The sequence below is a fragment of the Pieris napi genome, chromosome Z (assembly GCF_905475465.1).
Source record: "Pieris napi chromosome Z, ilPieNapi1.2, whole genome shotgun sequence".
Lineage (NCBI taxonomy): Eukaryota > Metazoa > Arthropoda > Insecta > Lepidoptera > Pieridae > Pieris > Pieris napi.
The window spans coordinates 10,072,501-10,088,290 of NC_062259.1; the positions used below are offsets into that span (position 1 = coordinate 10,072,501).

The 15,790-nt window shown below is 33.1% G+C and overlaps 2 protein-coding genes across 3 annotated transcripts in view; both read right to left on the reverse strand.

The window, feature by feature from the left end:
• Nucleotides 1-568: 568 nt before the first annotated feature.
• Nucleotides 569-3,262, reverse strand: LOC125062416. Its single transcript, XM_047668332.1, has 4 exons — nt 2,807-3,262; nt 2,138-2,269; nt 1,388-1,543; nt 569-1,023 (listed from the first exon to the last, which is right to left on the reverse strand). Exons 1-4 carry the CDS (start codon nt 3,236-3,238, stop codon nt 694-696), a joined length of 1,050 nt encoding a protein of 349 aa, XP_047524288.1. The 5' UTR covers nt 3,239-3,262; the 3' UTR covers nt 569-693.
• Nucleotides 3,263-3,425: 163 nt separating this feature from the next.
• The window catches only part of LOC125062415 (discoidin domain-containing receptor 2-like), a 39,216-nt gene continuing 26,851 nt past the window's right edge, over nt 3,426-15,790 (reverse strand). The window contains exons 6-15 of one of the 2 annotated variants that reach the window (XM_047668331.1): nt 14,550-14,845; nt 13,715-13,922; nt 12,588-13,043; nt 11,429-11,601; nt 10,800-10,922; nt 9,897-10,006; nt 8,616-8,734; nt 8,167-8,299; nt 7,670-7,916; nt 3,426-7,165 (exon numbers count right to left, since the gene is read on the reverse strand). In XM_047668331.1, coding sequence (XP_047524287.1) covers nt 6,977-7,165; nt 7,670-7,916; nt 8,167-8,299; nt 8,616-8,734; nt 9,897-10,006; nt 10,800-10,922; nt 11,429-11,601; nt 12,588-13,043; nt 13,715-13,922; nt 14,550-14,845 — 2,054 coding nt within the window. In that variant the 3' untranslated portion in view covers nt 3,426-6,976. Of the gene's footprint in view, nt 7,166-7,669; nt 7,917-8,166; nt 8,300-8,615; nt 8,735-9,887; nt 10,007-10,799; nt 10,923-11,428; nt 11,602-12,587; nt 13,044-13,714; nt 13,923-14,549; nt 14,846-15,790 lie in introns of both variants that reach the window. The other variant, XM_047668329.1, reaches the window with a different exon arrangement.

Here is a 15,790-nt window from a genome sequence, read left to right on the forward strand (position 1 = left end):
ATATATTTTACTGTTAATTTAGCTTGTTAAAACCTTATATTCTTTAAAGGTTTTCTCTTATTTCAGTAAAAAAATGTTAATGAAATAATTTGATTATTAAAATAAGCGTAAAAACTTTTCAACCAATTATTATAGTTAACCACATTATTTATACATTAATGAGGTTGCTAACTCTATTCAGAACATTTTTTTTTTCAACACTGACTTAGCACACTCTGCTGATGCATTTGAAAACTAATTCACGCTCCAATTAAGCTTCAGCATTATGCGGCATTGTGCGGCACTGAGTCGCATTATGCTCTGTAATTGGTAAACGCACTGTATATTTGTTTGTTATGTTTAGGTTTTAATAAACGGTTTTATAATGATAATCTTGAATATATGAAACGTTCCTATCCGCTCCGCTGTAAATTAATCAGAAAGTGTTTAAAGCAAAAATAGAATGTTTTGTCATATTTATTTTTAAAAGAAGCTATTTTAAGTCTGGAAGATGTAAGTACGTGCCAAGAATACTATTATTTAATTCTTTATTGGGATTTAAAATGTCAATGGAAGAAAATACATGATAAAGTATTAAAATAATGTTTTATTCCTTACAATACTAGTACGTTTATAAAGATTTTAGGTTGTACTAAAATGCTAAATTCGATCAACGCTCAAAATATGTAATTTAAAACTTATCTAGATTTTTTTTTATTTATCAGATACATCCTCTGATATATTGTCGTCTTTCACTTTAATTTTATTTTTAAGTACTCTACTATTTGTATAGCCAGAATCGTTCCTTTCTTTTACGACCCCCTTGCCTTCGACAATTTTGCTTCTAGATTTGTTATGAAATTTCTTTCGACTATGTTCTTCATCGCGATTTTTTTTGGATCGATGAACTGTTCTCGTATGCGATTCTGTGGTAAGTATAACTTTATTATCCTCCTCCGTCAGAATATCTCGTTTCAGCGCACTTTTAAATGTTTGGCCCCTTGAAGGTTCATGTAGGGAAAATGTTATTCTGTCGTGATGAATCTAAAATTATAATATAAAGATTAATTTAAATTACAACATAATTAACAAGCTGGCTTACTTTCTATTCTGAAAATCAACTGAATCGATTTACACAATATTTAACACAATAATCTTATTTAGGTACTATTTTATTTAACAAAATGTTTTTGGGATTATATTACTAATATAGCATGTATTACTTATATCGACACAAAAAAGCAGCACGTCCGATAAATGGATAAGGATGACACGTTTATTATTATTTACTATTAAAAACACTACTTAAAGGACTAATTGCTAAGATTGTACTGGAATAGTTATTTTCTTTAGTAAGGTTTGTAATTGGGTCTTCAGTTGCCTGCTTTCTAATTATTAATTTACTTACTCTATATTCTATAGTAATAAAGCATTCCTCTTCATCTTCGCATATTAATGAGTTGACATCAGCTGGTTTAGCTGCGTTGGCCGGTCTGCGTCCTACACGGAAGAAACGCCACAACGAACGTATCCTTGGTCCGCACGCCCGCACAATATCGCTTACCTATAAATGGTAATTATATACGTAGGTAACACTGTGATATGCACAGAAAGATACAGCTACTTGCCTATAAAAAAAGAGCCTCTGGTTGTTTAAATATTATTAATGTTAATACCCAGAACCTTTTAATGGCGCAGAAACATGTCTGTTAAGCGGGCCATAAACGGACCGCATGTTGCAGTCAAGACCGACTGCAATATGCGGTTTGCTCAGGAACTGCTCTAGCGGTCCGTGTATTGCGGATACGAATTTAGTAAGGAAACTGCAGATCGCCGGGCGGCGACCGCATGTTGCAGTCGGTCTTGACTGCAACATGCGGTCCGTCTATGGCCAGCGTTATACACAAAATTCCACGTCAGTATTCTATGCTTACCCGAAAGAATGTGCTGTTCGGTTTGTAATATATTAAAAGCCTATTTCGAATAAAGATGAAAGGTTTTTATGGATAAATGCAAACCATTGAAGCTATGGGTTCGGTCTATAATACACTTTATACTCAATTATTTTGCAACCTATTTTTTGAATGGAGGTGTTTTCACTACGCGGCTATTTAACAAATGTTTGATGACCCAGCTGGAGCTGTAGCTTGTGCTTTACCTTCATTTGCTCTCCTCCGTCGCAAACTCCATTCGTATGTGGTTCCACACCGAAAGTGTTAAGACAAGCGCGATCATCGGGCATTAGAGAATCTATTTGAAAAGCGCACCTTGGGGGATTGTCTGTTCGCTCCTGAAAGTTGAAATATCGACGATATAATCAGTGTTGTTATTTGTTTTAATATCATTATCACTACTACTACAATACTAATTTTGAGTGTATGCAGGATAATATGGAGTGGGACATGGGAAGTTTATGTGATGAACGTACTGATCAGCTTTTCGGCACTAATTAATTGTTTTTTCCGGGTATGGTTAAGTAAACCTCTGCAGTGAGTAGAAGCGTAAAATATTTGTCAGTATTCTAAATTAATACGTTACAATCAATAGTAACAGAAAAAATAATTTCATTAAAAAAGTATTAGCTTGTAAATGGAGCTGTTTAATCCATAGTTTAATAAGACTAAACTAAAGAGATATTTTGTCAGCGATGTATGAAAATATGACTGGCTGAACGTAAAAACGTAACGAAAGTAAAAACGCCCGTAACGCGAATGCGTTGAAAGCCATCCTTTCTGGATAATCTACTATTTTATAAAATAACTCGTGATACCTACAGGATTAACCTAGTATTGAACAGAAAGTAAAGTAAAATAAATTGAAAATTTACCCATCCAACTTCGTCGCAATGCTTTGGCTCGTCATAACATACGTAGTAATTAATCGCTTTTGACCCATCTGTTCTCTTTTCAGTCGACCAAGTGTACCAGTTTTCAGCAAATTTAAACATACTATTTATATGAACTTGGCGGTAAATTAACGGGAATATCATCTCATTGGGGTGGATCGGTCGTAGCTTTTCCGTCGTAGGTTTTTCTTCCTCGTACTCGACTTGCTTTTCCACGATGTGCCTATGCGCCGCTTTCTTTAAAAAAGGCATCATAGTGACATCAATTTTTTTCTTATAATCCCAACTTTCTGTATGTAGAGTATCTTCTTCATCTATTTTAGAATCTTCATCTGAATGCATTATAACTTTGACTTTTACAGTTAAAGTACTTTGAATGAAACATACTAAGAGCAACCGACTATACCACATCATAACTGAATCTAATTTGAAGTACAGAGAAATATAAAGGAAAATATTTATGAGAGCAAAGGAAGTTATTCTTTCAGAAATACTGATAAGCGTGGTGTTTATAAATAATAGTTTGATGAAAAATGTATGTTATCGAGAAGTTGACTATTTTTGTACCGAATCAAACAGGATGAATAAAGAAAAGAGCATGTAAGATTATTGCTTTTATTTGGGTACAAAGATGTAGAATATAAAATAAAAATACTGCATTTGGTATCAACCTTTCATCATAAAATTCGATTATGAAAATTAAGCATTTTGTCAAATACATGATTTACATTTATAAAATAATATTAAAGCATAAGACATTAACACTATACTAATTATTATTTATCTATATAGAAATTGTATAATCGTATAGTACAAATAAAAAAGCGAGTGAAGTTTGGACCATTGTTAGGAATTAAAGTTTTCCATAGTGCTCATTATTATACACCAGCCATTAGAATTCGTATTTACAAGATACATAATAATTTCAATCTAATGTGATATTTCATAGCATAGGGGTAAAAACAGCATCACTAAGGCAGAGAGGGTGTTTATTGTACATTATTATTATTATTAGGGGCCTAACATTAACTATAATAGATATAGCACTAAGGAATGAGACACGAGATTTCTCATCACAAGACTATAAGCTAGTTCAAGAAAGTAAGGCCAGATTGAGTAAATGCGTAATTTAAGTCTTCCTACTTTCTTAGAATATAATTAGATCTCTTAAGTGTTCGCTAAGCCTAGTACATTGGTTCCGTCTGTGTACAAATAGTGAAAACTCTACATTGCAAACATCACTTATATCTATGATAATTACATTCAAATGCTAAATTAGGCTCTTAAAATTAAGCCGTTCGGTCCACGGTCGTAACACCTATGTGATATCCTATTTTTACATAATCTTCACTCTAGCGATCACTCGGGATAGTTAAACAAGTATTGCTGGGATATTCAATAGGTAAAGACAAGTATTTATCATTATATGGTCTCCATACATTCTGAGGGTCAGAAACGAAATTTACCGCTAAGTCGTACGTTAATAATGTAGAAAATTTAAGTTATCTTACTGGCTGAGCTAAATAAATAAAGCTTTATAAATTTCGCGTAGCCCGAATACAATCGCCAGTGATGAGATTATCTACTTACACCATAATATTCAGTACATATGCGAACGTAATTATTCTAATCTCGATAAAAAGTTACACCCTATCTAATCGCTCAAAATATTGTCGAAGATTGTCAACACTAACTTTAACACGGTAAACTACGGAAAATAGACAACTGTCAACTATATAAATACTTTCTAATATTTTATACCTATTCTTTTATAGTCTGATTCTATATCTAGTGACTAATATAATAAAATATGGTTTAAATTATTACATGAAAATAAATTACTATCATAACATGGTAACTAGATGGCGATGCGAATAGAAATTACGAATTTAGTTGTTTCCGGCAAGTTAACAAGAGCCGTTTGAAGCAAGTGTTTACTACGAAGATCGCATCAAAACGGGGCGTAAATTTCAAAATATCGAATTTATAAAGATATGTAGCGAAAACAGATAGATTAATTCAATTCAGTTATGAATAAACATTTCAATATACGTTTGTTTTATTAGAATTTTTATACCCTTAATTTTTCTATTGCTTTAAGTACATTTTACTTCGAGGTAATCTTATAGTATGGTTACCACTATTATACATTTGTAAAGAGTAAAGCGGACTATTACCCTATTATTGGCGGAGGAAGATCGGATTTCTTATGTCTATTAAACGTAGCTCACTCGTGAAAGTCGATTTACAGTTAGATTTACAATTTAATTCATATTTCAACACGCACACGACACTGAAATATAAGCTCTTGTAAATTATCTTAGAGACAAAGATTCAGAGATAGATAGATATGTCTAAACCATAAAATCTGTCAAAATAATCAGGGGAGAGTGATAGTTTGCGCTAAGTCATCTCTGAATCTTAGTCTAAGTTATAGAAGCGTCTACGTTACTTATTTAACTGTAAGATAGGGATTGGCATATTGGTTTTATCTATAGTATGCATCGGTCTCTTTTCGTCACAACGTAGAAAACATTAGATAAAAAGAGACAAAAGAGTACTTTAAAAGTGATCAATCAGACTGATTTAGTTTTTAAATAAAGAGGGCTTTAATAAGTTATAAATTTCAATGAATAGTTATTACAATTTTGTATTGAATATTAAAGGATCTTGATAAAAAGGTTAAATTTTTTTTCCAAATGCACTTTTATCAGCGCCGCTAATAAAAAGTCGTTGGGGATTTATATCGTGGCTTCATCGTAGAGTGTATTGAGAGTTATATTGCATAAAATGATCAGGAAAAATAGATACGGTCATTGCGATGAAATAAAACAGTACGAATTTTATAATTGAATCGACAAGTTTGGTTTTGGTATACAAAGTAGAAATAAAAAAATAGTAAAAAAACTAAAAATATAGGTTAATTTATAATGCAATAAACACACTTCCAAAATATATAGACTTTAAGGTAACATGACCAGCCTTAGCCATTTCATGAAATGCTTAGAAACCAATGTATTCTACGACTACAGCATATTCATTATTCACAGCGGTCGACAGTTTCATTCAATAGTAGTCCCATAATTCATAAACCTTAGAGTGACAGTAAAATGCCAATCCCTATCTTCAAGTACAGAATATCATCTAATACTAACATGATAATTGAAAGTATAGCAGAACTGAATATGACCATGCGTTTATGTGCGCGAACATCGGCGGTGAATCGATGAAAAAACGTGCCTACATTATTTCTACAATCAGCCATTTCTCTAGGCCAAATTGAAAACTACTTGATTACTTAAACGAAATTTAATAAATACTAACACTCTCCAAAAGGAAGAAATAGAAGCTGTTATAATACACATTTCATGGGATTAATTTCGACAATAGTTTAATCCTATAAAATGTGAATCGCAGAGAAAATTTAATAATTCTAGAAATATCAATTCGTTGCCGCAACCGACCTAAAACCTGCAATTCATATTTGTAGGGTTCGCAATACTTAACTTTTAATTGACTACATTTTAAAGAAACGAATGAGCCGACAACGAACTACTTATAAACACTTCTCGTTCGATTGAATTATCTAGAATGTTCTTTACGGTTCTACCATTTCCATAGACACCCATTTAAGGTTTTAAAATCCGGTTTTTATAGAGACCGGAGAGTCTTCAATCTGTTTCGTAATTACGAATGATAATATGTCGTGGGGATAATTAAGAGATCTCTTCGACAAATGGAAAATTCCTTTCACATTAAACTCATACAAATACATAAGATATGAAATGTCGACATTGTTTAAACAAATTGCACCTCAAATTACTAATATCACAAAATAAAAAGTACCATATTCTTGTTCTATGTGCCTTAACGATTTTCATACTTAAAATCTTAAAAATTTTAGGTTACTTCAGTCGGGTTATATTGGGTGGGTTTACTTTTGTAAAACATAAATTTTTATCACGTGTTAGAATATCGGGATATACGATACGAAGGATCGCACAGTTATCCTCAAAATAATACAACAAACAAAACCTAAATATTTAGTCAGTGCATAATATTGACATTTGACATCTCTATGGATCGTTTCAGTCTTAAAAGTCGGATACGAGCCAATTCGACCTAATGTTATCTATGACATCTGTGGTAACATCACGTAGTCAGTGCTAGGCACTTACGCTGTAGAATTAGGTGCATTTCCGCGAAGGTTGGTCTTTCCAATTCGTCTCTTCTCCAACAATCTGTCATGACTTCGTAGAGATCACGAGGTACGCCGGGAGCGCGATCTATGCATTCAAAGAGGTCGTCATCCGCTTGTAAATGGGATAGATTTTCTAGCACCTGTAAAATTTATTAAGATTTTATAAAAGCTGCGTTTTTATGCATTTAATTTATACACGGCCCTAATAATTGTTTTTTTACTTTATAATTTCCGTATAATTTATAATAACAAGTTGATGAACTTTGATGAAATCTGTGATGATCATTATATGTTTATATAAACTATATAAACAGGTTTTAGTTCTAGTTAGTTTATTATAGCTTCTAAAACAAAATAATTCAATAAAAACATAGACTTAATTTTTATTAACCGTATACCTTTAAACTGAAACTTATTATAAAAAAACTCAGTCAAAAGTAACCTATAGGCTAAATGAAATATGCCAAATCCATGACGCACCAAAAGCTTATAATCACATAGGACACTGATCAGATAGATACCTTTCTATATATACTTTTCTGCATCAAACAGAGACAGATGTTTCAGAATTGTACGAGAGCGATAAGGACAAATAAAGTAATTAAAAAAAAACAAAGCGAGTTGAAACTTAATTAGATAGTTACCTCAGCCTCAGTCAAATGTTCATAGGGCCTCCGGCGGCATAAAGTAAATATCTCGTGCAATGTAACAGCAAACGCCCATACATCACTCTTAGTCGTATATTTTCCTCTCAAAACAGATTCCCAAGGCGCCCATCTCAACGGCAGTGGTATTCTACCATCCACTTTGTAATAATCACACGCGTACACTTCATTATCCGTACCAAAATCGCTTATTTTCACCTGGTATCCTTTACCGACCAGGCAATTACTGTGAAATATGCAAATATGTAAGATTTCAATCGAATTAAAAATTGTTTTTCATTTTTAAATTACTGTTTTGAACAATTCTAGTTCCAAGCGTGAGTTGGAATGCAGTTAAACTTCCATAAATTAAAAAAAATATGTCTGTATCATTCTTCAATTGTTTTTTATAGGTCAGTCTTTGGCTTGATTCACATTTCAATGTTGTTAACATTACATAAAGTTAATATAACACTCGAAAGGATTTTTCAACATACCGAGCAGCCAAATCTCTGTGCACGAAGTTTAATGACTCCAGATATTGCATTCCGGCGGCGATTTGTGTTGCAACGTGCATCAAAGTAGCGAGAGATGGCGGCACTGTCGTACGTAGGAACGAGCACAAATCACCTACAAACACACATAAGTAATTGAAATCATACAAAAATCTCTTTGTTTACGAAAAAATTAAAACTTCGACAAAATGTTTACACACTATAAAATTTGGTTCTATCGTTACGAATTAATATGTACTAATTAATATCTGTAAATTATGACGTCATTACAGCTTAATTAAAAAATTTCAGTATTACATAAAATTACAGTCACAAACATCTAGAGTTTACACAGTATTACTGTCATTTGTTTTTATTTGTATTACTGAATTATAATAAACCTTAATAAAAATATATTATACCCTATCATATTCCTTTATATACATACTCACCAAGCTCAAGATATTCGAGAACTACAGCCAAGGGCGGTGATCGGCAGGCGCCCAATACTCTTGCCAGGTGTGGCGACGACAAAGCCGCCAAAATGCGCACGTCACGCTCAAACTCCTCCCTGATAATATAAATATATTATGTATGCACAATTATTTAATATATACCAAGAAGTAAGCCAAGAAAACTATAATATACTAAAATTAGTTTGACCATATCATTATACTAGCTAAAATCCGTGCTATCAAAAATAATCTTTATAAAAATTATAACCAAATTTTTTTGTGAATTACAAATATGCATTCATTTATTTTGTTGTTTTATTAAGTTTTAAATAAATGTTTCTTCTATGGGCTTACTCCTTGAAACAGTTCCAACAATTGTGATGAAATAATAACATTTATAACCTAACCTAACCTAATCTTGTCACATTAGTATAAATGTGGATGGTCTGGGTTCCATTCCGGAATAATAAAGTATAAATAACCAAATGTCATTATGAACGCTGTTTTATTTCGGGATTTAAAATTGCTTCAGTAGTATTTAAAGTGGTCAAATGTATATTTATATATATATAAAAAATATATAAAAATGAGGGTTTGGGGTGTGCGAGGATCCAAATAAAACCAACCAACGACGAGAAGCTATTACCCACTAAAGCATTTCAAGGCTTTTAATGTCTCTTTTCATCACAATGTAAACCCAATTTGACCGAAAGAGACGAAAGAATAGTGTAATTAAAAATGTGTAAAAATATGTATGAAATTAATGTCATATCAAATTGTCTAATTTTCTTTATATTACATTTTAAAAAAGTTATTAATTTGTTTGTTTAACTGTTATATGAAAAATTCGAAACATTTATTTACGAGTTCCAACATATCACTGGCAGAAATACCTCAAAGCAAAGATGTATCGCAATAGAGGGAGCTAATTATTAATGTGTAATGCACTTATTGACTTATTAATAAAATATAAGCTACAAGATTATCATACTTTTAACATATAAAATCTTTACCAAATTAATAAATACAGAACTATCCCACGATTTAACAGATATTTTGCCCTTTCACTTTGTCATAAGAGTGATAAAGAAACAATTTTGAATGATGAATAAAGCGCACGAGTTTTATATAAAAGAATAAAAAAACACTAAACTAATTCAGTATTTAATGTAAGCTGTGTGTAAATGTTCGTAAGTTTTTCTAAATATAGATTTATCATCGCTAGTTGGTTATCCCATACGTGCTGTATATGAGATTGTAATTTCATACATGATATACCTCTCCTTGAGCGAGGCGTCATGGCATAGAAACTTGACAGCAACCAAGCGTCGATCCGAAGTAATAGTTCCATTGTATTCGGGAACGCCATCAGCCTCCGCCACATAAACCTATAAGATGTTTATGATGCTTTATCTAAATGTCCATATTTATATACAAAACTCTCGTGTTGTCCTCCGAAATCGATTTTCATGATTTTTTTGTGTATACTTGTAGCTCTGACAAATGGTCGTATTTTTATACTCCAACGTGATAAGGGTGGCCGAAATTAGTTTATTATTCTATGATTTGACCTTATATAAAACCATTTATTCACGGTCCTACCACCAAATTTTTAAAGCGATATTAGTGCTATAATAATATATAAATAATATGTAAAATATATCTCTCTCATACAAATGCTAAAAACACTCGAAACGTTGTAATAAGTTCGTTTTTCAAAAGGGTTTCCTGTATTAAAATAAGTACTTATGTTTTACGATACAAAATAGCTATTAGCAATAATGTAAATAATTCTAGCATTTTTTTCTATTTTAGTTTATTTATATTATGTATTGCCAAATTCTTTTAACATTTCTGATTGCATAAAGCTTATCAGCAGATTTTGTTTTCATCCATAATCACTTTCACAGCATATGAATTATTATATAATATATTTTGCTTTACCAATAATTGAATAGGAATTGTCTAATACTAAAAACAGAAAAAAGAGGCGATTAAAAAGAGTGGCAGAGAGTTTATTGCCAGTTCTTCTCTTCCGTTCTACGCCCTTGATTTGAGAACTGGCAGTAAATGTAAAATTAGAAACATTAATATGTATTTCTTTAATGACGAATCACAAGCGTACATTGTGTTACCTACGTGAATAAATGTTTTTTTTTTTTTTTTTACTAAAATACTTACAGTGCCAAAAGCCCCTTCAGCCAGCTTAGAAATCATTCGAAGTCGGTGTCGAGGAAATTCAATAACATTCGTTGTCTCAAGACGTCGTTTTAAATCTATAAGCACCTCTTGCTGGCTTGGAGACTGTAAATAGTACGCAATATTAATATAAGCATAACTTATTTTGCTCAGTACAAAGGAATTCTTTATATCAAATTCCAACGCATTTTTCACATTAGGACTTAATACTTAGCGCTAAATTTCGTCTCTGAAACATAAGCCTAGAAATAAAGGGATTCTATTTCTGTGGTGTGTATTTAATTTGAATTTTTTTTCTATGTTAATTTACGCGGTGTTAGAAATTTTGTAAAAAATTCTTCAGTCTTAGAGTGAAGACAAAAAATCCAGTCGCCTACTGGCATTAGGTCAGGGCCTCATATTTCTGTATCTGTTTTGGAGTTTGTTTTTTGTAGATAATAATCTTAGTAGATAATCAGCCTTCTCTGGTTGACACACGACATTGACTTTTTGTGTGTAAGGCATGTCGGTTTTCTGACATCCTTCACCATACGAGTGTGTATCAAAGTCCTGAGTACTTTGATACAAAAACGACGGCAAAATTTAGTTTAAGATTATACTAACACACTTACCCTCGTACTATGCTTGGAGCGCAGTGATCCTGCACACGAGCGTCTAGTCTCCATATCAATTTCGTGATCGCTCATGAGCGCAGTAGCAGCGGACGAGTCGTCGAGCAATCTACGCTTTGTTAATAGTGGCGCTGATGACAGCTCTGGTACTGCGTAGTCGTAATTTGAACTGTCTGTTGGGAGATTTTTTTTTAATTTAATACGAAGACAAGCTGTTTCAGACCCTAGCCGGCAATAGGTTTCTTTATCAAAAATACAGATCGTAATTGTTACGAGGCGTCGAATTTTCTACGGAAAAAATTTGGACTTTCGTGCAGGATTGATTCCCAACGTTAAACAAATCCTGCGTATACGCATGCTTATACGGATTGCCTTCATGATTAACTGACGTTCTACGACAGTGAAGATGACTAAAGAGAAGCTAATCAACTGCATAACTGAGAATTCAGAATATTTGCATTTTTTATTGAATAAAAAACGAGAGAAATTTAAACTCTTTTTTTAAAACTGTAACTAGAGGGAGCGCAACTACATATTTAAAAAAAAATTGGTTGTTTGTAAAGTAGGTTTACGATCGAGATGTTTAAGTGATAACGTCTTATTGGTGATATAAGTTTTTGGGAAGTAAGGAATTAATGAAGATAACAATTTTTTCAAATTTTAAATTACATCTATCGTTTTATTCACACTTTTGATGATAAATTTCGGGTGTAAAATGACAAGTTTACTTATTCGACTATGATATACATTTTTCTTCATACATTCACGGAATGACTGGCAGCGCTCGAGATGAGACGGGAGATCGGTCCGTCTCTCTCTCGTTATACCTGCGATCGCGCTCGTGAGGTTTTGGTGTGACACAAGTTTCTGAACATGTCACCCGACTAAAACGATTTTAAAGACGTTATCACGTCAAAAACTGATTGCGTCGATTACAAGTGCCAACACATTTGACGCCTTTAAGAGACGTTTGGCTTGCTTTATGGCTGACAATAGATTATAGATTTGTGTGGTTTTTGTTGAATTACTATTCATTATTGATGTTTTGTATTCTTTTATTCTGTTTTCCTGTTAATAGTCGGTGCAAATTAATTGTAGGTATACAAATGTTTCCGTGTAATTTTTTTAAGCTAGAAAATATTCTATAACCACAACATACCAGACAACGCTGTATTAGAATCCTTAACAAAGTCCTTCATCTCTAACAACACCGTGCTATAGCTGAAGTATGGCGCACATTTCAAAGCCTGATAGGGCTCCTGATATTCATCTGACTTCACATCTAACCCGCAATCGATTATCATCTTATTGTCAGGCAACATCGAAGATCCACAAGTGTTATAATTCTCTGGCGCTGCTCTCTTTTGGGCTATAGTTGTTTTGGCTAGAGGCGACGCGAAGCATTTTCTATGTCTATGTCGGTGTATTATGAGAAACACCGCGACAATTAGTAATATCACTAGAGCTGTAAGGACACCAACGACAATCGCCATATAGAGTGGGTCGTCTTGATGTGCTGTGGGTATTGGTACATTATTTGTTGTAATAGCTTTCGTTTTGTCTTTGACTTGAGTCGGCTTCGAACTCTCAGGAGTGTAATTCCCTTGGGCGACGTCTGAAATATGTAATTGTTATTATTAATTTCGATGTATACGTAATAGGTCCCGCATTGTTAAACACGGTCACTTATTTGTCATATTAAGGAATGGTATAAGAGTTTAATTTATTATTATTACGTAAAAATAGTTATATTTATGTAAAATGTATGATAAGTATCTTTTTGGCATAAGGTATTGTAATATGGTGGTGTTGGCTTTAGCTTGGATCTTTAAGGTCGTAGGTTCAAACCCCGGCTGTGCACCAATGGAAATTATGTCTATGCGCATTTGACACTCGCTCTTAAAGGAAAACATCGTAAGAAACCCGCTTTGCTCTAGGCCCAAAAAGTCATATCAGGCAGAGTAGGCTGAAGTTTAATTTAAAAGAACTGAAATAAGAAAACAAAAATCTAAGAAAGGAATCACAACTCAGGTTAGCTACGCTAGCTTATATATATGACACAAAAAGAGTCAAACTGTTTTACGATAATCATGTTTATATATTCAATAAGCGGTTAACGTTCAAGCATAACTTGGAGGACATGCATAAAATGTCTGACGAAATAAACATCATTTCGAAGCACAAATTACCTAGAAAAGATTTTTAAAAATTACGCTGGAATGTCTCATCCCAATGCGTCACTAAAGCTTTCAACACTTCCAACACAGCCATGACAAAGAAACTCACCCGAATCAAAGACGACTTCGCTAATAAGAATCCACCGAGCCGAGAACCGCATCTCTATGCGAACCCACTTCCCGATTCTGTGGTGCAATTTGATGCTCACGTTGCGAGAGTTCTCAAATATATTGTCGCCCACTGATGCATACCGAATGGGCTCGTCTTGAAAGTGCCGACCTCCGATTGAAAACGAGATAATAGCCTCCGAGAATACCTGAAACAGTGTACCTGTTATACCTACTACTAAAGGATTGTAACGTAATTTTATGTTTTAAAACTAAACATCTATTTTGTGTTCTTTTAAAAATGGATACAGTTCTTATTTTTATAAATATACTAGCTGACCGGGCAAACGTCGTTTTGCCATGTATATCATTTATAATAAAAAAATAGGGGTTGATCGTAGAGGGGTGAAAGTTAGGGGTTGTATGTATTTTTTAATGCTGTATCATAAAAAAATAAAAACAGAAAAAATTTCTAAAAAATAAAAAAATATATTTAGGGGTGGACTACCCTTAACATTTAGGGGGTGAAAAATAGATGTCATCCGATTCTCAGTTATACCCAATATGCAAACAAAATTTTATAAGAATCGGTCAAGCCGTTTCGGAGGAGTTTAACAACAAACACCGCGACACGAGAATTTTATATATTATATATTTAATTAATTTATTTGAGACCATTTATCTGTGTTTTATTAAATGGATTGATAAAGCATTTCAGCTAAGACCATATTAGTACATTGATTAGTAATTAAAAGTAGCTGCTGTTGGGCATTGTACTGACGCTGCATCTTGGAAAATAATAATAATAAAGCAATGAAATATTATCTCCAACTCACCTGTACATCCCGCATGAATTTGTTATTGCAAAAAATATGAACAGCGCTGAATTCTCTCACTTTATCAAACTCGAACGTAATCACTGGTGGTGTGGGTCTTGAATCATTCCTCCAGCCAACCCAAGCTAAGTTCTTGGCGGCTTCCCGTATTTCGTCCCCACCAAATTGTCCGTCAACCAACTTTCCTAAACCCCCTTTTAGCTCTTCGCCCCACTGGCCGTCATATATCGAGTCAGTGAGGCCTACATCATTGCTGCGTATGTCGCCCTTTGGCATCGAATACGCAACTATTCCCACTGCGAACAAAATCATTCGTATTATGAATAGTCAATGAGACCTAAAACCTAATCCAAACAAGTGAAGGACCAGTATTAAAGTAGAGTAGGTCGGTTATACGTCCTCATCTGATTTAGTGGTTAAACCATTTTTTATTAAGGATCTCTTTCGTAATATTTAATTCAACGATTTTAATACCATGGACATGAACAATAAATCACAAATAATTACTAAATGGTATAAATCGTAGTTTGTTCTATAAAAAGACCAACTAAAAATCCGGCTTTCTATAAATTCAACATTACAGCCATGTTTTAGATAGTGAATCCTAATGTTGGCTAGGAATAATAACAACTATTACGCTGGTCATATTTTAATAGCTTTTCAACTTTCACTGGTATGAAAATAACAGAAACGCACTTTACACTTTGAATAGATAATCGTAAATCTTAATCTTCGACAAAACATCCGTTACATTGTGGATATAAATTATCATTCGAAGTTAAGATATTTGCAATACCTTATATTAGGGAATATAAATCTTATACTCATTTATATTCAACTGTAAAGCTTACTTAAATATAAATAATGGCGATTGCATGACGTCTCTAAACTAAGCATCGATTTATGTAATAAGCGTTCAAATTATTACTTTAACACCACGCAAGTCACAACTATATTTGTCTCTGCCTGTGGTATGTTAAAATTGGAAACGATTACAGGGAACATCAGCAACACAATTTTATATTTTATCGTAATAATCGTGACATAATCTGTGGTTTCATAGAACGAAATTGTAGCTTTTATAATCGTCAAAGATTCAGGGAAAACGACTTTAAAAACGACGGAACGTATCAGAGGTATTATTAAGTAGAACGATTTGCAACATTTGCTTATAACAACTCGCATGCACCACGATAACTCCTGGGTATTGCCCCGCCATTACCATGCGAACAATTACTTTT

Excerpts from the sequence above, each read along its gene's own strand:
- LOC125062416 (XM_047668332.1), bottom strand. The coding sequence starts at position 3,238 with ATGATGTGGTATAGTCGGTTGCTCTTAGTATGTTTCATTCAAAGTACT. Across the intron at positions 2,270-2,806 it reads ATTGCGACGAAGTTGGATGG|GAGCGAACAGACAATCCCCC; the intron begins GTAAATTTTCAA and ends TTCAACTTTCAG. Across the intron at positions 1,544-2,137 it reads ACGGAGGAGAGCAAATGAAG|GTAAGCGATATTGTGCGGGC; the intron begins GTAAAGCACAAG and ends TACCATTTATAG.